This window comes from Alligator mississippiensis, chromosome 1 (genome assembly GCF_030867095.1).
Source record: "Alligator mississippiensis isolate rAllMis1 chromosome 1, rAllMis1, whole genome shotgun sequence".
Taxonomy (NCBI): Eukaryota; Metazoa; Chordata; order Crocodylia; family Alligatoridae; genus Alligator; species Alligator mississippiensis.
The window spans coordinates 185,633,127-185,657,903 of record NC_081824.1 but is presented as its reverse complement, the minus strand read 5'-3'; the positions used below and the strand labels follow the sequence as shown (position 1 = coordinate 185,657,903).

At 44.2% G+C, this 24,777-nt stretch overlaps 1 protein-coding gene across 1 annotated transcript in view; it reads left to right on the top strand.

Annotated features, from left to right (window-relative positions):
* SPATA17 (spermatogenesis associated 17) overlaps window positions 1-24,777 on the top strand; it is a 169,010-nt gene that overhangs the window by 30,732 nt on the left and 113,501 nt on the right. Inside the window, exon 5 of the mRNA XM_006265047.4 lies at window positions 4,183-4,286. Within this exon, the coding sequence (XP_006265109.2) occupies window positions 4,183-4,286 (104 nt within the window). The remainder of the gene's footprint in view (window positions 1-4,182; window positions 4,287-24,777) is intronic.

Sequence of the window (24,777 nt, the reverse complement as noted above, 5' to 3'; positions counted from 1 at the left end):
AATGTATGCATCAAAATGTAGGAAGTTACTCTGAATTTATGGAGAATTGGAACTGAGAACAGAAGAGGATATCTGAAGGTTCATTTGAGCCTAACTGCCCATTGAGCTAGTCTAGTTAAGGGAGTAATGTGGCCAGCATCGTATCTAGCCACCTCTGACTCTTCAGTCTGACTGACCATGTACCCTTACTGCCAAGTCAGCTGGGTCCAGCTTTTGGCATGAGTTCAGATCAGGACTTGAATTCATGCCTCAGAACCATAACAAGAAACCCTAACTACTCTGCCCCTGTGCCTTTCCATGGAATGTGATCGTTTGGGTGAAATCCTGGCCCCACTGGAAAAAGTTAGAGTTTTGCAATGTTTGCATGAGATCACAATCCTGCGTTAGAGCAGAACTATAGGGAAGCCAATTGCTCTTGCTTTAGTAGCAATACTAAGACCAAAAATGAACAAAGCTAAAATCCTTATTCATATGTCTAATCCCAGATCTCTGCAGACAAGCTTATTCTTCACTCATATTCCAGCCCTTTTTTTCATCTTGCACATTTGTGCAGAAGGAAATGGGCGTGCAAAGGATGTGATGGGCAGAGTTCTGTTTCCCTTTCCATGCCTAAACAGCAATTTCCCAGCTGTATAAGTGGCATTTTTAGTGTTTATGCACAATGTGTGATTCTATTACCTGTGCAATGTGGATGTGTAAGCATCCCCATGGCAACAGAGCTTACTCAGTGTGTGGTGCTCTAAACAGGTAGGTCTGTGGCTACATACCTGGCCAGGAAGAGGCAGACTCTCTCATGTTTTAACCTGGTGGTTAAGGGACAAACTCCTTAAGTAACAGATCAAGGTTCTAGACTTGCCTCACCCAGATAATATTTGAAACTCAGTGGGCGCATCTACACAAGACGTTACTGTGCATGAATGCAGTTTACTGTGCAGTATGCACACACATCTACATGTGAATGTTCTTACTGCGTAGTAAAAGCTCTTAATCCCATTTAAATTGCTACTTGCAAATTTAAGTGGGATTAGTTAATGCACAGTAGTGCACGTGTAGATGTGACCCAGGAGTAAATTTATTCCCAGGTCTGCCTAGGCACCAGGAGCCAACCTAAGGTGAGACTAAGGGCTACAGGCTAGGAGCCTCTCCTGCTCCAGGGCTGGGCTGCCTTTATAGCAGCCCCTGTCTGCAGGGTATAAAAGCCTGCAGACACTTTGGGCCTGGGACACACACCACAGGCACCCTGAGGATACTGCAGGCCCTGTGTGTCTCCTTGGGCAGGCCACAGCTGGGCTGCACTTTCCTGCCTGAACTCCTGCACTGCTGCCTAGCACTGCACTACCACATGGTTGCCAGGGCAGTGCCATTGAGGCCAGCTGGGTGCTGCAGGCTGCTGCAGCCCCAAGGCAGGCCTGTCGGCACCCCAGGGCCACCTGCAGGCAACTTCTGGGCAGCAGAGCCAGGGCCACCTACCTGCAGTATGCCCCCGGTAGCCTGCCCTGTACCTGCATGTGCTGCAGGACATTGCCTCTGCCATGCAGCTGCTGATTCTGGGCCATACCACTGCACTGGGTGCTGCTGGCAACTGCCTAGGGCCGGCAACACTGGGACAGCTGCACAGGGGCCCAGAGAGACAGGTGGGACCCACTGTGGCCTCCTCCTCCATGTCCAAGCCTGGGACCACACATCCACACACCCGTACCCTCCACCTGGGGCCCCAACTGGAGCCAGGAGGAGACTGGCCACCTCATGGCACTCTGGGGGGAGGCAGAGGGTCACCCACAAGGCAGCAGGAGCTGAGGCTTTCTGGCACCCCATCTTTGCCTTTCACTGGGGAAACACAGGTGTGACATTTCCTGAGGACTGCACTGCCACAAGCAACACCCCCCTCCCCCCCAGCAGGGTATAGTTTTAGGTTATACCCCAGGACCAGGAACCTCCTCCATCCTCATAGTTCCTACACTGAACCTCCAAGCTGTTCTAGGAGCAGCAGATCTCCAGCTGGTTGATGTTGTTCCTGCAGCCCCTGCAGCAACTGTGAGCTCAGCTCTTGGGACCTAGCCTTATACCCAGGCTTCCAGACTCTCCCCCAATCAGGCAGCCTCCTGCCTAATGTGACCACCTGATTGGGTCTGCTCCCACCTATAGGTTGCTTGCTGCCTGCTCCGACCCCTTGAAGTGGCAAGCACAACCTGTGCTCTGCCGTAGTTGGGCTGGAGGTGCTGGAGCAGGTCCCAGAAGGTGGCCCAGGTCATGCAGTCCAGCCACTGCTCATCATCCCAGGTGTGCTGGATGACATACAACCACCAATCCTGGCTGATGTGGGGGGCCAAGAGGCAGAGGGACTGGAGGCCCAGGAGGGTGATGGCAGCCCCAGCGGTGGCATCATGGAACCCCTTGTCAGTGTCTATCATAACAGAGGTACAGTGGTGGCAGCAGCTCTGGGACAGTGTGCTGTGGCCAGGCAGGCGGCTACTGGGTGTAGGGGAGCCGGGTGGGGTGAGACGGCCATGGGCTAGGTGGCAGTTAGTGCAGAGGGCCAACAGGGCAATCGTGGCAGCCAGCAGGAGCCCACAGCAGGGGTCATTGCTGCCAGGGTCAGAGACTGGAGCAGCCATAGTGTGGGGAGGCAGAGTGGCTGAGGAGAAAGCTGCCACATGCTGTCCCTGCATTTGGCATGCTGCTCCTGGGCAAGGAAGTGTCTGATCAGAGAGTGGCAAGCATGACTGGCTTTTAAAGTGGGATGCCTGGTGCTGGCAGCTGCAGCCGAAGCCTAGAGCTCCCCCCAGTGGCCACAGGGGCCCATTGTAGGGCTGCAGGGAACTGGGTGCAAATCAACTCCCTAATCCCCATATGTGTAGACGTCTGACCAAAACCCCTTATTCCAGCTTAGTTGACACCAGAGTAAATCTAGGCCGGAGTGAATGTATGTGTAGATGTTCCCAGTCTCTCTAATTTCCCAGCACAGTGCTTTAATCACCAGCCACAGGTTGGATGCTGTCCATTCCCCTCTCTAGCACTCTTTTTGAGGATGAAGTCACTGCACTTTAAATTTAATATTCAGTGGAGAAGATGGATGGAGAGCAGTAGGGACAAGGCAAGAGCTACAGACCTGCTCCCTTCCTAAGCAACCATTTCATTGAGCTATACACACTGTAGTTTGTTCTCTCCTGGCTCCCCCGCCCAGGGGAGCAGTTTCAAAAGGAGGGCTGGAGAGGAGATTGGATGATACCTGACACAGGCTTGTTGGTTAGAGCACTCTGTTGGAAGTCAGAAATTCAGATTCAAACCCCTTCTGGGCAAAAGGGGCCTAGAAGCTGGGTCTCCTCTTTCCTAGAGAATTCCCCTAACCACTTAGCTATTGGATCTAAAACACAAGAGTGTTTTTCTTCTCCTCCTCCTCCGTCATCTGACACCTGCTAATCATGGGTTTTTGCCAGGTGGAATTTTGGCACTTATACCCAGCATTTACATGTATATAGTTGTGTAGCCTAGTGCACATACTGATGATCCATGTGGATGCTTATGCATCCACACTGCATGGGTAATTGAATCCCAAACTGTGTAAGTGCCAAAAATACCACTTATGTGGCTGGAAAACTGCCATTTAGGCACATAAAGTGAAATAGAATTCTGCCCAATATTTACTACCACATAGTGCAAAAGACTATGCCTAATGCTTAACCTTACTTGTTCCCATGTATAGCTACCCATATCAGTATTATTTATTACTTGAAGTGCAGCAGTGACTAGACATCTAAGCCTTTTGTAGAAGATATTGTACATATTGTACAGGCATGCAGAAACAGATAGTCAGTGTCCCAAAGAGTTTACAAAGTTATAATCAGACAAGATCACACAAGTGTGTGAAGCAGAAAATAGAAATAGCAGGATAAGAGAATATAAAGTAACAGTAAAACACTAATGTTTTAATTAATAGATATAGTACAACAGATTTGCATTCCTTGTGGCACAACCCTCAACGATCGTAGAACTAAGGCCAAGGACTGTGCTACATGTGCTTCTTATTCTCATTACATTAATGGAGAGGCAAGTTTGGGTGTATGCTTGATATCACTTTTAAAAGCACCATAACTTTGAGAAACATAACAGGCATTGCATGAGTTTTGCCAAACTTTTTCAGTATTGCATAAAATATACTGGAGTAAAATATTTTTTTTCTAGATTCAGAAAAGATGGCGAGGCTATTACATCCGAAAATATATCCATAATTATTATACACTGAAGAAATACCTGGAAGCCGTTTCTTTGAATAATGAGATTGTCAGGTAAAGATAAAAATACCAGGTGGTAAAACTTTAATTTCCTCTTCTCCTATTTCTAAAAAGTTTATAGTAGTAATCACATTCTTTCTTTGGGTAAAGGACCCCCTCCATTACCTAATATATAATGTAATCATTATTCCCTTCTGTCCCCAAGTCTGAGCATGTTGTGCCAAATTCTGTTCTCAGTTACACTGGTATATATCCAGTTAATTCCTATGAATTTATTGGAGTTGGTCTGGATTTACCCCAGTGTAATGAGCAAAATGTATTTAGAGCACTTAGGGTATCTTGGATGTATGTTTCACAGAAATATATTATTTGGGGATGATTTCAGTGTGGGGAGAGAGAAGGCAGGATTTTTTTAAACAATTTCATTAAAATTGGTTATTGACAGTAAACATTTCATAGGATTATGTATATATTTTGTATATTTTGATTTCATAGGTCATTTTCCTTGGCTGTGATGGGGCCCAGGTTGTTATGGGGGCTCCTCATTGTAATAATGTTATAAAATAATAACAGTTTCAGCCAAATTAATCCTTGATGAAACCTACTTCTACTTCATCACTGGCCCGTAAAAATGAGATTTTGTTTTTTCTTCATTAACAACAAAAAGAATTAAGATAGTTGTCACTGAAGGCTACCAAAATAAGAGGAAAGAGAATATGAGATATCAAAGTGATATTATGTTAGTGGATCTTATTTAAAAAAAAAAAAAGAAAATTAAAAAAAAAACTTTTATAAGGCTATTTAAATATATTTGGTAGCCTTCGGCGACAGAAATCATTCATAGTTTTCATAGACTTCATAGACATTAGGGCTGGAAGGGACCTTGGAAAATCATCGAGTCCAAGCCTCCGCCCAAAGGCAGGAAGTCAGCTGGGGTCATAGGATCCCAGCAAGATAAGCATCCAGTTTTTTCTTGAAGGTGTTCAATGTAGGTGCTTGAACCACCTCCAATGGCAGGCTATTCCAGACCTTGGGGGCTCGGACAGTAAAGAAATTCTTCCTTATGTCCAGCCTGAAACGGTCTTGCAGTAGTTTATAACCGTTCAACCTCATCATCCCTTGGGGCGCTCTGGTGAAAAAATGTTCCCCCAGATACTGGTGGTCACCCCTGATAAACTTTATAGGTGGCCATCAGATCACCCCTGAGCCTGCGCTTTTCCAGGCTAAAGAGCCCGATAGCTCTCAGCCTGTTGTTGTAAGGTCTGTTTTTCTGACCTCTGATCATGCACGTGGCTCTCCTCTGGACTCTCTCAAGCTTCTCCACATCCTTTTTGAATTGTGGAGCCCAAACTGGATGGAGTACTCCAGCTGCGGCCTCACCAAGGCCAAGTACAAGGGGAGAATGATGCCCCGGGATTTGCTTGAGAAGCATCTATGGATGCAAGCCAACATTTTAGTCACTTTACTAGCCACAGCATCACATTGAAGGCTCATGTTCATCTTGTGGTCAATGATAATCCCCAAGTCTCTTTCTTCCGTAGTGCTAGCCAGTGTAGCACTGCCGAGCCTATAAGGATGCTGCAGGTTTTTACTCCCAAGGTGGAGAACCTTGCATTTTTCAGTGTTAAACACCATCAGGTTCTCGTCCGCCCATTTGCTGAGCCTGTCCAGGTCAGCGTGGATCACCCTCCTCTCTTCAGGTGTGGATGCTTTGCCCTAAAGTTTGGTGTCATCGGCGAACTTGTCCAGCCCGCTTCTGACTCCAATGTCCGCATCATTAATGAAGATGTTGAACAATATGGGTCCAAGGACAGAGCCTTGGAGGACCCCACTGGTCACAGGGCACCATGATGATTGACTTCCATCAATTACCACCCTCTGGGTCTGACCATGGAGCCAATTTCCCAGCCAGCAGATCGTGGTGGACTCAAGGGCACAATTGGCCATTTTTGCCAAGAGGTGATCATGGGATACCAGATCGAAGGCTTTTTTGAAGTCAAGATATATGACATCAATCTCTTCTCCCTTGTCCAGATGATAGGTCACCTGGTCATAGAAGGAAATGAGATTGGTCAAGCAAGAGACCTACCCGCAACAAACCCGTGCTGGCTCTCTCTCAGGATGTTGGTGTCAGCCAGTCCATTAAGGATGGCCTCTTTAATAAACTTTTCCAAGACCTTCCCCAGGATAGAGGTCAGGCTGATGAGCCTGTAGTTTGCCAGATCCACTTTCCTCCCTTTCTTGAAGATAGGCACCACATTGACCTTCTTCCAGTCTTCGGGCACTACACCAGAGTGCCAGGAGTTCTCAAAGATCTGTGCCAGGGGCTGGGCTATGATGCTTGCCAGCTCCTTGAGTACCCTGGGTTGTAGAGTGTCAGGGCCAGCTGACTTGAAGGTATCCAGCCTCTCAAGGTGTTCCTTCACAAGGTCGGCATCGATGGAGGGCAGGGAATCTCCCTCGCCGAGACCTCCCTGTCCCATAGTGGGCATGGGTGTCCCAAGGGACTGATGAAAGACAGACTCAAAGTACCCATTTAATAGGTTGGCTTTTTCCTGGGTGTCAGATGTCCCATCTGGTTTAGCAGAGGTCCAATGTTGCCCTTGCTTTTCCTCCGGCTCCCCACATATCTGAAAAAGGACTTTTTATTGTCCTTGATACTCAAAGCTAGTTGGAGTTCAGTTGCAGCCTCGGCTTTCCTGGTTTGCTCCCTGCAGGACTGGACCAGTGCAGAATATTCCTCCTTGGAGGTGAATCCCATCCTCCATCCTTTGTTGGCCCTTCTTTTTAGCCTCAGGTCTGCTAGATCCCTGGAGAGCCAGGGGGGCTGCTGTGCCCTCTTGCTGCCTTTCCTCTGAGATGGAATAGAATTAGCTTGTGCATTAAGGATCACTCCCTTGAGGAGCAATCACTCTTCCTGAACTCCCCTTGGGGTTGTGGTCCCTTAGGGCCTCACTGACAAGCCTCCTGAGCTTGTCAAAGTCAGCTTTCCTGAAGTCAAGGACTTCAATGTTGCTGACTGACTTGCCAGCTTTATGGCAGATGGTGAAATTGATCAGCTTGTGGTCACTGTCACCCAGCTTCCTATCGATCACTAGGTCGCCAATTAGGTTATCCTCATTCTTTTGTTGTTAATGAAGTGGTTTAGACACAGCCCAGCTGAACTAAAAGATTATTTTTATAACACAAATACTATGCAAATGCACCATATAAAATAACATATTATCCAGTTAACTTAAACAAACCTGTAGCATTCTTCTGTAAGAGTAGTTCTGTACTCTTTTTGATTTTTTGAGATAATATATTAACTCTTTGTATATAACCAGCATATATTGTTAGAAATAACCAATCACACAAACCAAATTTGAAAACAATCCTAATGTAGGATTTGTCACCTCTATCAACTCTGCATGCTGCCACCTCCTACCCTGAACTACACAAAAAAAACCCTAAACATGCTTATTCGTTTATGGGCAGTCAGGTCAGGAAAACTATAGACTAAATAATTCTTCAAGAACTGTTTTTGGTCTTCATGGGTATCTGAAGTAAGTCTTTTGTAACAGGCTGAACTGCTATCATGCAGACTTGCTTCCTCATTCAAAGTACAGTATCTCCATTCGTTCCCTTTGGTACCTAAATCTGACCCTGAGCAAGAATGGCAGACCAACCTCTAGATTTTTGATATATATAAATAGAAGAATATAATGAAAATTGGCATTTCTACTGTACTGAACAAACATGAATTTATGACACTTTTGATTTCCTTTTTCCCCACTGTTTTTTCTTTGTCTCATACGCTTAAATTATTGCAGAATACTAAGTTGTTTTTATTTTCTGATGTTTTGTTACTTTTATCAAATTCCTTAATGGATATATGAGATAATTGAAATCAATACAATGTCCATATAGTTAAAATCTGTCGTGTACACTATTTTGTTTAGATTTTAAATTGCAGTGTAAAGGAGAGGAAATTGTTTCATACTATTTCCTTTAATGTGCAATACTCTGGCTTTGCGTACACCAGGTTCAACATAAATATGCCAAACTTGGTCTATGTGAATACTTAACAGGTTTATGTCTCTATTGATATGTTTATTGTCTGTTTACTTGCTTATACTCTGCTTATTTGTCTATCATTATTCCAGCTCTTAAAAATTATGACTTTTACAGGCATTTTACTTGGGTGCATATTTAGTTTTATCCTGGGGTATATTTTCCTGATGCTGATCTGTTATTGTTAAATTATCTGTTTTCTAATATTTTTATTCACTACAGGCATTAACAAACTTAATTTTGTTTATTCTTTATAAACACGCAAACATTGTGGCATTTTAAATACTAAAACTAAGTTGTTAAGAAGTGAAAGATATTTTTTGTATCACTGAAGTAAAATAGCATTACTGTGTAAGCCACCATACAACCTATAGTTCATCTTCTCAACAGTTAATAATGTACTATTTTATATTGACACACATGTAAAAATATATTTTTGTACTGACAGTAGACATTTTACAAAGATAAATTGGTTTGATTAGTTTAAAGGCTGAGTGTGCATTTGGTAGAAATATACACTTGAAACCTCTAACCTAATTTGCAAAAATTGCCCCAGGTTATGAAAAAGAAAATGATATAATGAAATTAAGAATTAGCCACAGAGTTACAGGTTGATAGTATTAATAAAACATTATTAAGTTTAAGTGAAGGAAAAACTAACATCCTTTATTTTTGACAGAAACCCAAATTGAAAGTCTCATTCTTTAGCTTTTATTATATTAAATATACATTAGTTTAGACTATTATTTTTGCCCATTAACATTAAATATACCATTCATTTTTTTATGAAAAAATAATTAAATGAATTTTGTGACTTAATTGGTTTCATTAGAATATTTTTATTTGTATATTGGTAGCTCTTTATAATTAGTTTATCCACCAAGTTATTTTTTTTTTTAAATCTAAACCCCAAATTTGGTCTATACATTAGAAGTAAAATATACATTTTGTAATGAACTTTTAAGCCAATTTGATTAATTACTTTACATTCACCAAGTAGTAAGAGGATATGAATGTATTTTCTTATGGATAAATATAACTCAAGAGATTTCCTCACTGGTAAAATAAGAAAGAAGTATTTTTCTTTGTTTTTGGCTCCTGCTGGCGGACTAGCAGGTAGGACCAGGGAAACAAGCCCTGGCCACACCCTCAGCGAAATAGATTTGCTCCTATCCAGTTGAGGAATGCTGCCAGTCATACTGGCCTTGGAGTACTGTTATGAAGTAAAAAACAACTTCACTGCTTACCTCTCTCCCGCCAACACACAATGGTAGGTACACCTAAGATTCAGTTGTTGTAATTATGTATATATTTGCATAGATATACATATTTATTTACTTATTACAATACATACCATAGAAATAAGGCAGAAACAATAGAATGCAACTTAATGTTTGAAAATGTGAACTTAGAAAAAACAATTGCTTCTTGCTATAGCATTGATATTATAGTTATTTTTAAATTTAAGACTGGGGTTTTCTGGAACCTTTTTGCAGTGCATTCATAAACCTGGCTTTGGTTAATCCAGATTTATGACTGAGTTGTATCTCCAAAGTTGCACAGAGAAGCGGGAACAATGATCCTGTCCTTTCAAATATTTTATCCATCCTTTAGCTTCATTCATCAAGACTTCAGTTTTAGTGCTATGCCAGTTGTAGTGGAGAACTGACCTTCTCTATACAACACTAAAAACAACTTTGACACAATACTGATATAGTAGCAACTCACTGATGTTTATAGCTGCCAACAAAACAGTGCAATGCACTTGAAGTTTATCAGTAAAAGAGATAATCAAACATTTGGGAAGATATTGTTACTCTGACTTGCCTTACTCATGAGTAAGTTATGCAGGTAATCACCAAATGGGTATCGCACTGTACCATTGTATGTTCTGTATGACTGCTCACACTAAAAAAATACACACAGAGAAAAAAGTGCCATTTTTGTGGGCTTTTTAATGTCTGTAAGCAGCCTATGTTCTTTAAGCTGCATAGTTTAGAGAAATGCTCTATCATAAGTTTTATTTGGGGTTTTTTACCATTCTAATAATATGTGCACAATTTTTAGAACTAATTTTCATCTCTTGGCCTCTAGGGCCACGTCCAGATGCGTGCCGCCGTGTGGTATGTGAGGCTGCAAACACATCTGCTGTGCCACATACCACACATTCAGATGTTCTCCACGCTGCAAGGGAGTGCTGCCATTGTGTGCACTGCTCCATTACTTTTTGCCATGGGTTTTGCAGCAGCTCAAATAGCAGCAGCACAATTTTGTGCCAGAGATTTGTGCCTCAGCACACATGCCTGAACATGCACTTGGTGTGGGGCAAATTGTGCTGTGTGGGGCAAATTGTGCTGACTCTGCCCAGCTCCTCCGACATCTTCCTCCAGATGGGGATCGCACAGCTGCCTGAGCTCTGGTACAGGCAGTGTAGCAGAGCTGCCTGCACCTCTGGGCAAGCTGCCAGTGGACTGTGGCTGCACAGTTGGCCTTCGGGTGGCACTTGTGTCATGTCTTATGGAGTCTCCACTCTGCCATCTGAGCAGCTATCACCCCGGAGCATGTGCTCTTTGCGGTGGCCCACTTTGAAAAGTCAAAGCATATCCTCTTGGCCCCAAATGGCCAGAAGGTCAACCACCTCGTCTGTCCTCCTGCTGGGTCCCCAGTGCTGGTGCTGGGCAGGCTCCTTGCCTGGGTCCCACCACTTGCCTCGCCAGCAGGGATCCTAGTGTTCTGTGTTTAAAAATGGCAAATTCTCTGATAAAAAAAAGCCAAATTCTCTCATTAAAATACCCAAAATCTGTGTTCTTCTGCAATTAAAATGAAACACCACTATATAAAGAGAGATCAGTTTAGCAATGTTTTTTGATATACTTATGATTTTAAAGCAATTTGGAAGCTTACCAGTGCCACTATCATCATAGTAAAATTAATTCTAAATATCCATACACTTTGGCATTTATTTTTTGGGTTTTTTCTTATAGAAAAATCAGAGCTGTCCCTGCCCCTTTCACTCACCAGGATGTGGGGTGCTAAGCAGCACTGGGATGCCATTGCCCTGCCCCTGCCCAGGCCCTTGCACCTCACTCCCAACCCACAGCCCCACCAGTGCCCCTCACTCCTGACTCAGAGCTGCTGCCTGCCTTCCACCAGCTCCTTCCCAGGGGGGGAAGGTGTGGCTAACTTAAATGTCCGGACAGGCAAGCGGAATGTGCTCCTGTGCCAGATTGTGTTGGCCTGGGGGAAAAAAAAGGCTTAAATTTGACATCTTAGTAGTGAAGAAAAACTTAGCCCTCAGGCATAAGTCTTATCTGCAGGCTGGGGAGAAGCTGACTATATAGTTCAGGGAGACAAAGGAAGAAGATATATACTATCTCCTGCAAAACCCTAGTTTCCCAAATGTGTTACCAATACAGATAGGACTATCAGCACACACTCTATGTGCCTCTTTGTGCAGTTTGTTTGTGACTTCATATTGGAAAATGCAAGACTGTGAGGTCCAACATTTTCAAACAGAAGGGGCTGCTCAGTGTTGCTGAAATATAGGTTGCTTTTATGCAGAGGCCTCAGAATAGATTTAAAGGCCTACGGTTTAGGCAGAACAGTTATTGTTGTTTTTAAACTTAGAAGCTACCCTCAGCTAGTAGCCACATCTTTACCATTCAGCTTTAATACAAGGTGCTTTCATTTAGTAGCAGCCCTCATTTAGTAGCCAGACCTTTATCATGTGTCTTTACCATAAAAACCCCAAGAGAAAGTAAACTTAATAGAAGCTGCCCTTAGTTTAAAGCCATAGAGAGACCTAATTAAATTTAACCAAAATTGATTTAACAGAAATTGACCTAAAATATAATTAAATAATAATAGTCACGTGATGTGTGAATTTGCACACCATAACAGACTGGTTCATGCTAAACTGAAACCATTATTTTTATATGAATTAAAGTCACCTTTAAATCATAACTCCTACAATATTCAAAGAATTTTTAAGCTCATAATAACACTGATTTAAGTACTATTTTTAAAATGTTAGCACCTTCATAATGCTGGCTATAAAGGGTATTACACCATTGAATTCACCACGGCATGGAGTATAATTTTGTAATACAGGAATCCCAGCATAGAGTGCATTGTATGATGCAAACAAGGCAGTCTTCTAGAGTTAGGAGGACATTGAACTGGTGTGGGAGGGATTAGACCCAGAACACATCTGCACTGCAGCAGTTTTTCCCAGCTAGAGGCCCGTGCACTCAATAGTAGCAAAGCTGCCCTAGCCAAAGCCCCTTGCAAGTCGAGGTATGAACCGTCTTAATGCCTTTGGTGCACATTTTGGCTAGGGACAGACATTACATATAAACCAGTTTAAGTGATCAGAAACTAGTTTAAACCTGTAACAGAACAGACATTCAGTGCATAAACCAGTTTGAAAATGGTTGAAGCTGGTATGAGATAAATCTGGTTGAATGTCGTATCAGACTTTACTGATTAGGGTCAAACCAATTTATGCAATGACTGTCCCAGACCTCTTCCTGGTTTAAGTTAAACTAGACTCCCCCAGCATCCCAGCATGTTCTCTGGGCTGGGTGGGGCTCTCTGCTCCAGAGCAGGGCTGGCCACTCCCCCCTGCTCCCACTCTGGAACTCCGGCAGAGACTTGCAAGCACAGAGCGTCTGCCTGGCTTCCTCCTGCTCCCCCTCCCCTGCCCCCCTTGCAGCTCAAGCAGGAGGTATCCCTCACTCCTCACTCCCACAGCATGGACAGAAGTCACTATGTGGTATGCTAACTAATGCTGAGAGGTGTCCATGTAAGGTAGACAGGACAGTGTCTTTAGGACTTTTTGGAACTAATCAACAGATAATGTCCCTCCTTGGAATGTTCTCTTCCTTGCAAAAAAGTTGTTTAAGAAGAGCTTGAACTAAGAGGGGCTTTGTTTTATGATGGGGTGTTACATGCTGATAACAGAGCTGATAAATGTTCTGTTTTCAAGGGAGGGGCACCCCTACCTGATCAGAGCATCCTGCGGTGGGTAGGGGGGAGGGGAGGGGCTGGCCATGCCCCCCATAGCTCAGCAGTTTGGAAGGAAAGGGAAGGCTGCTCTAACACCCCCCCGGCTTCTAGCCTGAGCCACTGCAGGCATGTGCCTGAATTTACTTTGTCCAGAGGGGATGTGTGTGCAGTTACAAACCAGTTCAGCCTAGCCAGGTTAAACTAACCTGCAAAGATTGAATCAATTCAGGCTCAGGCTTTTTTAATGTCTGTCACTAGCCCTTGAGATCTAGTTCCTTAACTCCTTGTAAGCTCTGCTGAAGATACCAAAAGCAACACTATGCAATATTAGAGCTAAGCATTATAGAGAACTTTGTTCTTTATTCTGAATTGCTGACAACGTTTAGAAAGCCCAAGAACATTTATTATATAAACATTTTAAACCAGCACAGTGGCAAATATATCCTGAAAAGTTTTCCAATATGTTTCCCACAATTTTGCTTTGTAGCTTTTAAGAATAAGTCATACTATTTTTTATCCATGGGTGTTTACATGAAAAACATAGAACTAAAGTTTGGGTGCTGGTTTGTTTGTTTTTTGTGGATGTTGCATGCTTATTTGAAAAAGCTTGCATTGAGAAAATTTCCATCACTCCTTACTGAAGTTATTATTTTATAGAATATAGATATTGTGCTACCTTATTCTGAAATATTCATAAAGGCTCTAATAGAGTTAGCAGAATGCTTACATGGGGAAATATGCCAAAAGCAATCAGCATTGGCTATAACTCCCTATGATGTAGTGGAATTAGCATTTTGTTTTATGTGAAGCAATTTCCAATCTATGATAAGCAAATGGACATCACTTCACATAAATTAGCATGTTGGTGCCATTATAACATAAGAATTTACAGATGATGTCAATTGCCAACTGCATGATTAACTTGTGATTTCTTGACTAAGGTTGTCAACACACTAAACTTTAAACTAGTCAAACAACTTTCCTATTTGTGTCAAGTATGAAACTGGAGTTAAGACTCTGAGGCATTACTACGTAGGAAAACAAAACAATAGATATTGTTTTGCAGTGTTTGGCCATGGAATATAGTGCCAAATAATATACTTGTACACAGGCACAGTGTTTAGTTAGAATATGATGAAGCAAAAAAACTAACAAATCAGTGGTAAAATATTTGTGGGGGGTTTTGCCACATCCACTGAAGTTTAAATGTTAAGTGTGGCTTTAGTATATTAAAGGGTCTCATGCTAGGGCGGGTTCCATTACCTGTTTGGCCAGCAAATAAAATAATATGTCACTCAATGTCAGAATACATGCCATTAGAAGGGAAGGGGGGTGTTTTCTTTTTAAGTAAACTATGTTTTAAATACAACAACAACATGTTCCACTTTGATTTTTAATAGATTGGCTAAGACAGGTGTAAGTCCCCTAAGGCATCAAATGTCCCACACAGATCAAAGTATTCTGAGTTTTGTCTAATAATATCCTTGTGGGAGAAGAAAAAAATATGAAAATCAGTGAAAATAAGTGGAATACGCTAAAGAATTCAATCCCTGGGGTTATAAAATTTAGCAATGCAAAATGCATATTAGATCACCTAGACCATTTCCCTGACAATTTCCTGCATTTACAAACCTTTTGCTCAGTCTAATTTTAAAAATCCCAAGCAGTGAGGCTTTCACCAATTCCTTTGGGAAGGGAAAAAATATCCAGCATTGCTAGATAAGTTTGAACCACCACCATTTCCAGTAACTGCTAAATGGCTGCTGGCCCAGTGTACTACAGACATACAAAATGTCCAGGAAAGCCTCAATTCCAGATTAGTTCAGGATTAGGGGACCCTGTTATGAGGTCTGATAATGTAGGACATTTTTTTCTTCCATCCAAATATGTGTGATCCTGGAGCTGCAGGATCAGGTCTTATTTCCAAGAAAGATACTAAGGTGTATTACACTTGATATAACTAGCACCTTGGTTACTATGGACTTTGTGAGCACATCCCCACATGCAGGGGCATGCACTTGAAGCCCTGCATGTGGGCTTTGGTGTGGGGCTTTTGGCATGATTATTTTTGCTTCTGGGATTTCCTGGTAGGAAATTTTGCCCTCGTGCTGCAAATTTGCAGCGTGGAATATCTTTTAATATGCCAGATTTGTGGTTTGTGGTGCCACAAAGAGGTTTGCAGTGCCACAAACCACACATGCCTACATGTCTGGATCTGGTCTATGTTTATATGCTATGCATAAGTCAAAATGCTAGCCATTTTCCAAAGTGTCAAAGTATTTACGTACACTTTTTTGACAATTCAATAACAAGGGTTCTTCCTCAGTGACTTCAGCAACAGTTGATTCAATAGCCTGTTTTCAACAGGTGCCATAATGTATCAGGCAGCTCTCTGGAGTTCTTAGAGGAACAAAAATCTCATTTTGTAATACTGTCCTTCCTGTTAGGCTTCATTAGCTCATTAATGAAACTGAGGGAGAAACATGATCAAGAATTAACTTACTTAGTTCCCAATACTTGGTATTTTCTGAATTGATCTTCTCTACAAATCCACATTCATTCACTCAACGTAGGAATTTCTGAAATTGAAAAAAGGTGTTGATTATGTCTTCCTTTATTTAAAGGAACTTTTAGTGATATAGTGCATGTGGCTTGAGACACTAGCTTGACTTATTATAATATTCCAACCTTAACAGTTTAAGAGCTGCAGAGTCCAAATGGTTTGGGATGGAAATTAGAGTCAGGGTCTATGGAAGCAATAGTTCAAAAGTATTACAATTCTAAAAATATTTCTGATTTTTGTTAGATTGGAGGTATATACATAAACAGCCTAAATCAAGGCTGTCCAGCTTGTGGCCTGTGAAGGGTTAGTTTGCAGCCCAAGGGCTCCCACCTTGCCAGTGCTCTCCCCATTGCTCCAGCAGTAACATCAGCAACTGAGTTCTCTAACTTCCACTGTCTCCTCCAGTTTCTATTTCCTGACCTTGCTTCATGGGGGTCTGTGGATCAAACTGGTGCTGCCCACAGGGCATGCAGCCCCTACTGGTGAAGTTTGTCCACTTAGAAGTTGGACAACCCTGGCCTAAGTAATGAACTAGCAGGCCATATATCTGCCTTCCACAGGGCTTGATCCAACTTTCATTGAAATAAATGGAGCAACCCCGATCAACTTCAGTGGGCAAGTACTGTACTGTATTTTTGAACAAATATGAAGGAGCCAGAGATAGGTAAAATATTCCATGCAAATATGTATTTTGTGAGTTCTTTTTTTCAGAACTGCTGTCCAAAAACTCAACTTACCCAAAAGATTCAGCATATAAAGAATCTATGGCAGGATGGTATATTTTTAACCTTTCTTTTATGATCATTTAAATAAATATTGGTGTACAAAATGGACCCTATTCTATTTGGATTTGCATTCAGCCCAAATTGGGCACAGTGATTTGATTCATTGATTTGGATCACTGTCCCTGATTTGATTTGGCCAAATCTGAATCTGAAGATTCGATGCTGATTCAGAGAATCAGTGATTCAGACACAGACATAGCTTTAGAAGTTTTTTCTACATACCTTGAGGTAGCAGGCATGGCTTGTGATTGCTGTGATGCTGGGTTGCATGGAGGATTCCACAGGAGTTGGGGGGGGGGGGGGCTGCATGCTCAGCGGCGAACCCAGAAGTGGACCGGAAGTACTTCCAGTCCACTTCCCGGTCCACCAGGGAGTGCGCTGGGGGCCCCCCCGTGCCAACCCAATTCAGTGATCAGCTGCAGGGGGACCCCAGGTGCCCCCCCCAGACCCAGAAGGCACCAGTTGCCAAGCTGGGGGGACACAGTGGGGCCCCTGGTGTGCTGTCCGGCAGACCTAGAAGCGGACCCAAAGTGCTTCTGGTCCACTTCTGAGTCTGCTGCTGAGCATGCTGGGGACCCCCTCCACGGGACACTCCATGCATCCCAGCATGACAGCATTCATGAGCCCCTGCTACCTAGAGGTATGTGGAAAAAACATTTAAAGCTCTCTCTCCATGTCTGAATCACCAAATCTTTCCGAATCGATTCACAGGGTTCCAGTTCGATTCAGAGAGATTAAAGGGTCCTCAGATTCCATTTGGATTTGGAGATTCAGCCATCGAATCAGGCCGAAACTCCACCAAATCAAATGAGGAACTGAAGCTTTGCACAGCCCTAATAAATATCTATCCCAGTGAATAAAATGGAATTTTATTTTAATCATGCTATAAAAGTACATATTACAAAATAAGTAATTTTATACTAAGGGAGTTTTCCCCTCAGTCTTTTTTATTTTAGTTTGGGAATTTGATCATAAAATTGAAAGAAAAAGCACTTGCACTGGTTAAAGCTAGATACAGAACTGAAGAAACAATGTTTACATTGAATTCAGGAGCAAAGCACTGAAGGAATCATTGTTATTAGGCAATATTCATAATTCCCCACAGAAATTCTGCCAGATATCCTCGGCTTGAGATACCATGCCTAGTTATGGTGATAGGTCTGTTTGTGTAGCTCTAGTAGGTAGCTACTAGCTCCCTGAAGCAAATGTTTCCAGATGTCCTACCAGATTCTGTAGGCATTTCTTTAACACTCTTCAACTTCAAAGTTAATAATTAATTAGGTAGATTATATTTAAAAAATGCAAGCTAATTCATTCAATGATAAAATCTTAGGCATACAAATTGTATTTACCTTTGTACCCTGTACATCACCAAGCAAGTTTTTGGGACTAACCAACATTAGCAATTGACCTTAATTTCTTCATGACCTAAGACAGAATTGCCTCTAGGTTTTCAGAAATCTATTCACCTACTGTACCAAAGAGTCTGTAATGAAACTGACTTTTTAATAGATTAATTCAAAGTAAGATGGAACAAAAGTGACATTATAATAATTATATAGTAGCAATAATTTTATAGCAGTGAGCTTGGAAAGCACTGAACTGTTTGAATAGACTTTGATGTTCAACTATTTCTATTATAGTTGCTTCTAGCCTTAAATGTCTTTTCTGTATATTGCCTCATCAGATGAACCTCTGACTAATATTAATGTTGTTTCATTGCTTTGGCAACATCCTACCTTAAACAGACCTCACAGTGTTATGCTTTATCTAATGCAGGATTTTAACTCTAAAGTAAGTAGAAAAGAAGGAAAAGGTGCAGTTTCATTAAGCTCTAACATATCATTGGCTGTCAGGTAGGCCTTGTTATGCTGTCCATCCTCATTTAACTATCCCACAAGATCTCTTAATGAAGTTAAGCCCCAAGTTCACTCCAATAATTCTGTGGCAAGAGTTTGTGCAATGTAACAATTCATCACTTGTCAGGAAGGCACTTTTAGTTTATACATTTAATAAGGGCATCCTCTAGCTTGGTTAATTAGAAGTGAACAGTTTGCATATTTACTAAATGCGGAGTGTCATTGCCACCACGGCCTATTGCCTACATGAATTATTTCTCTATCTGCAATAAACAGCTGGGTAATTATTACTGCCATAATCAGATAAATTCCCTCTGTAAGGCTTTTCTTACATGGCAATTCTTTGAACTCATCCAAAGCTGAACAAAATTTATGAACTCCAGCAGCTAGGCCACTTTTTCATAGTATAGTGTCCCTGTTTCCTATTTCAAGGACATGTAGAGTATCATAAATATTGTGTAAATTAGGAGGATAAATATGATTACCTAAAGATTACATATTAATAAACTTGATTTTCAAAATATAATTTTCAGGTTGTAACTGATTAAATGGTAGCAGCTCCATTTTTATCTAATTGTAGATAGATGACAGGCCATCCATAGTGCAGGCTATACTAGGTTATCAGGAAGGTTCTGCACTTAAATACTAGAGACTTGTATGAAAAGTATATAAATATTTTTCATCTGCATTTCATTTTAACAGTTTAGATCATTAAAAAGTATGCAGAATTTCACATGCCCCTTACTTTGGTCACTTAATTAAAGCAGTTCTACATCTCATTAAATAAAGTGGCAGTTTTTTTCCATTTCTACTTCAGTATTTCATAATCAGGTGAGCAATTTAAATATATGAACATTTATAGAAAAGGTATGCAAGCACACAAAATAATTTATGTTTGTAAAAATAATGTATTTATAGTGGGCCGAGTAGCTGAGTTTAGTCAACTGTTGGCTGGGTCGTTCAACTGTAATTCATGTCAGTGTGCACTTAGTCACATATGTGGTCTCATTGAAATCTGTTGAAACATTAGTAACCAGCTAAATTCAAAGGAATTAAAGAAAGATGAAAAATATGAGCCAAAGCTTATTTTATGGCGTACTACTTAACTTGCAGAATTACACACTGGATCACAATACTCAATACTTTGCTTGACTATTACTAGAAAATATACTTTTAACTGCGCAAATGCTTCTTTATAACTCATTAATAGATAAAGGTCACGAGCCACCAAAGCACCAAGCACAGAATAAGATATGAGTAGCCATTTAAGGAGCAAACTTAGAGACAGCTTGTGCACTTTGAGAACAGCTTCCTATTTAAGGTGTTATGTAGTGCTGCCTTAATCAGTGGAGAATGCATATAAAGATAACATGTGCCCCAGGGACGCCGGGGTTAGAAGGGTACCCCGGGGCCGGACCAGGGGGGAAGTAACCACTTACTTACCCCACGCAGAGGCCGGAACAAGCAGGGACACGCGCACGGGGAGACCGCCAGCACGGTTTGTAAGCCGCGCTTATATCCAGCTGGGGCTGGGCGACGCCGGCGGGAGACGCTGCCCGGCAGAGAGAAAAGGCGGCCCCAGAAGCGGGGCCAGGAGAGAGGTGGGAGAAGCCCGCAGGGAACCCCGAGAGCGGGACCCTTGCCAGCAGAGCACATGCATCCGACCCGACGGGGTCAGCCGAGGCAGCGGTGCGACCTGCAGCAGCTGCCAGGAGAGCGGCAGTGATAGCAGCACCGGCCGCGGCAGAGAGAGCCGCCGCGTTAAAGGAGCCGGGAGAGAAAGCAGCGGCTACAGCAGCGAGGACTGCGCTCTTGAAGGAGCCGCGCACAAAAAAGAAGACGACGTCGTCAGCACGACGGGAGGAGGAACTGGCTACAGTCGTAGCAGGAGTGCGGGTGGCGAAACCGGTGAGGCAATCGAGCGCGGACCCCACGAGAGAAGTGGGGTCTGGCTGGCGGGGAGCCGGCAGTGGACTCGGCGAGGGAGAGAACGCCAGGAACAAGACTCCCAGAGAGAGGGAGGCACAAGCTCAGGGAGTAGGCACCCGGGGAAGTCAGTGGCCTTAAGCCTCCTGACAGGCTGGTAGCCAGGGGGAGCTCATCGGTCAGGGCTTAGGCACCCGGGTCAGAGCCTGGGCTAGGCGTGAGATGGGAGTTGGAGTTTAGTTTCAGTATTTCGCTCTCTTTTGGGGCTAGCTCGTGGTTGTAGTGTTGCGGAGGCCTCAGGACCATACGGGCTAGGGGCAGCCGAGAAACCAGGAGGGGTGAGACCCCTAGGCAGCTTTCAGCCTGGGTAGTTTGGATCCCTGGGATAAGGACCACCGGGAGATTCAGGACCGGAAAAGCGGTGGGGCCGCCGGAGAAAGGCCACTAGAAGATCAGCAGCAGCAGGTGGCGATTGGCCGGGGTGTAGGGGAGGTCGGAGCCCCGTGAGTGCCCGCCGAAGGCGCGACGACCCCGGGAGGCGGCATTAATGGAGACCCCCACCACTGAGGTTACATTCAAAGTCGTGGCAGGCGAGGTTAGGGGGCCTCCCATCACCACCCAAGGCACCTCCTGGGGCCCGCTCGTGAGCTCGTGGCCAGTGAGAACTGCCACTCGGGCTAGAGCAGCCCGAGAGCGCCTGGTCGAGCGGAGGCGGGCACAACATGCTCTCCAAGTTCCTCTGGGCACAGGAAGCTGTACTGTTTCTTAAAATGATGAAGCATGCCTCCTTTGTAGGATGGAACAGAAGCATAGATAAAGCCATGACCTTTGTATACCTTTTATTTGTGACATGATGGTTGCACAAAGGACTGTTTGTGTGCCACCAAGTGCTTGTGCATGAAGGGAAAGTATGAGGGGAGGGTTCGTTGTGTCTTTCTCACCCTGCCCTGCATTTTTCTAACATCAAAATAACATTTGGAGCTTTATATTATAATAGCTTATTGGACTCCATAGTGTTAAAAAGTGTTACAGTGGTGTGAAAAAATATGTACACCTAATTCAGTACAGCAACTTTTTGAAAATACTTTTTATGAAGAAAACAGTAAAAGAAAAATTAATAATGCTGATTGATCACTTTCATTTGTTCTAGATCATTAAAATAGAGGTTCCCACTGTCTTAAAGAAGAGTTTGTTCTTATAAATATTCACTCAGGAGAAATAACCAGCCAATAATCTTTATTTTTATGGCCAGGGACACTAGCAGGAGACAGAGAAAAAAAAACATGTTACTTGTACTAGGGATGGGCCAAATATGTCATTATTCTGATTTAGGCAATCTACTGTTCAGATGAGTCTTATAGATTTTAAGATGAAAAGCGGGTCATTAGATCATTTAGACTGACCTCCTGTATAATAAAGTTTACAGAATTTCACTTTTGCATTGAGAACAATAACTTGTGTTTGACTAAAATATATCTTCTAGAAAGTCATCTAGTCTTGATTTAAAACATCAAGAAACAGAGGATCTGTTATGTTAGATGGAGGATCCCATGTTAGTTTGTTCTAGTGATTAATCAACCTAACCTCACTGTTAAAATTTACGCCTCATTTTTATGTAAATTTGTTTAGTTTCAGCTTTAAGCCTTTGTGTACTTGCTATGTCTTTCTCTACTAAATTAAAGAGCCCTTTAATACCTTGTATTTTCTCTCCATCTCAGTAGTACATACCTTAAAAAAGTGATGTCCTAATCATCTTTTTGATAAACTAAACACATTAAGATCATTGTAAGGCACTTTCTCTAGCCTTAATATATTTTTTGTGGCTCTTTTGCATATCTTCTTCTATGGTGAAATTCAACTAGAACCTCAGGAGGAGGTTCTGGAGGTAGAGTTGGAGGGGCTGCAGCCTGGTGCACTCAAAGGTCATGTGCTCCAGGGTCTCCCTTTGCTCACAGAAGGGGCAGAAGACCAGGGTGTCTGTAAAGCTTGCCACATACATGCCCATGGTGACAGCTCCATGGAGGAGCCTCTGGCTGACGTCCCCAGTTGCTCGTGGGATGAGGGTGGAGTACAGACTCAGCCACTGGGGTGTCCCAGCCACGCCCTCACTGAGCAGGTCCCAGCACTTGGTGTCTGAGCGGGACGTGAGGGCAGCATGATGAATCATGTGGCACATGACCGTGTAGAGGTGGCGGCAATGGACGGTGGAACAGCGGACCAGTCTAGTGTCCTCCAGCCAGCTTAGGTGGTGGAGCAGGAAGCGTTGTGAGGCTGGGCAAGGCACCAATGCCACAACAAACTTCGGTTAGCTGGAGGACATGGAGGGGCAGGGACTGTCACCACACAGGACCTGGTCAACAAGGGCAAAGGTGTCAGGAAGCAGGGCAGATTTTACCTCCTGGACCAGATGACAGGTTGCATGTCTCATGGGTAGACCCATGCGCCAGGTTAGCATAATGGAGTCCACCCACTCCTGCCTATCGTAGTCCAGGAAGTCTCTGATATGGGTGACACCAGCCACGATCAACCTCTGTCACAACTGAGCCACCTCTGCTGTTGGCATCTCCAGCTAGGGGTTCCAGAGGAGGGGCTTGAGCAGGTTGGCACCCTGGGCAAGTGTTGCAGGGGACCTGGAGGTGGAGACTAGCTTCCAGGCCCAGAAGAGGTCCTGATAGAACTCTGGCAGCCTTCGCAGGTCCTGCAGGGAGAAGCCTCACAGGCCAAGGAGCTGCCAGGCCAAGGAGCCCCTGGAAGTGGTGGAGGAAGGCGCGCCCCAGTGGCCCCATGCCACATGGCTACCGACACCTCCACAGTGACCCAGTGCCATCCTGGCCAGAAAAACTCCAGCATCCATCTCTGGAGCCCTGCTATGACCTCAGGAGGTATAAGCAGGGTGTGTAAGCAGTGCCAGAGCGTGGACAGGACCAGCTGGTTCAGCACCAGCACTCTCCCATGCAGGGAAACACCTGCCCATGCCTGGAGCTGTTCCACCACCCTTGCCTCCAACTGGTGCCAGTTCTCTGGAAGGGAGGGGTCTGTGGGGGACAGGTAGACCACACTCCAGTGGATCCCACAGAGCATGGATGGGAGTGAGCCCACCTGCTACCCAACACCCACTGCCAAGCCAAAGCTCTTGACCTAGTTGACTCAGGCAGAGGAGGCTGCTGAGTACAATGCCTGGCAGGTTGCCTGAGTCCTAGACCGCAAGGAGTAAGTCATCAGCATATGCTGACAGGACCAGCCACACCACCGGCTCCTGGAGCATCAACCCCATCACCCGCCTCCACAGGAAAACAAGAAAGGGCTCCATGAACAAGGCATGCAGCTGGTCTGACAGCGGGCAGCCTTGATGCACCCCTCTCCTGAACAGGATAAGCTCCATCCATTTGAGCTTGACCAAACACTCTGCAGAGGCGTACAGCACCTGGAGAGCCTGCACAAAGTGGGGCCTGAAGCCAAAGGCCCGCAGTGTGTCTATGTGGTACCGAGATCCACTCTGTCAAACGCCTTCTCCTGGTCCAGGGATAAGAGGGTGAAAGACCGGCCCTCCCAGCATACTAGCTCCAGGAGGTCCCGGACCAAGTACAGGTTGTCAAAGATGGAACGTCCAGGCACTGTGTACATCTGGTCAGGATAGATCACACCCATCAGCATGGACTGCAGGCACAGCAAGATGGCCTTAACTGCCACCTTGTAGTCCATGCAGAGGAGGGACATGGGACACCAGTTTCTCAGGTCGCGGGGATCCCCCTTCTTCAGCAGGAGGGTCAACATGGCCCTCTGGCATGAAAGGGGGAGATCCCCACTTCCCTCAGATTCACCCCAGACTGTGGCAAAGTACAGGCTTAGGACGTCCCAGAAGGTCTGGTAGAACTCCACAGTCAGCTTGTTGATGCCTGGTGCCTTGTTGCCAGGCGTCAGGTGGAAGGCAACTGAAAACTCAGCCAGAGTGAGAGGAGCCTCCAGCCGGTCCCAGTCGCCCACACTGACCTGTGGCTGTGGAAGTCTCCCCCACAGGGTCTGACAGGTTTCAGCGTCGGTTAGATCCAGGGACAAAAGCTCTTTGTAGAAGGCCAGTGCTTGCCAGCAAATCTCACCTGGATCCGTGCGGGGGCTGCCGTCACCCACCAGAAGGCAGGTGATGTACTTCTTGGCCTCCCACCTCCTCTCCAGGGCATAGAAGCAGGAGTCACAGTCCCCCTCCTGAAGGAACTGGATGCGTGAGCAGACAAACACACCATGGTCACGGTGGTCATCCAGAGCATGAAGCACTTCCTGCCTCTCTCAACACTCTCCACAGATGGACTGGTTGGATGAGTCAGTGGCCAGGTGCCTCTCCAGCTCCAGCACTT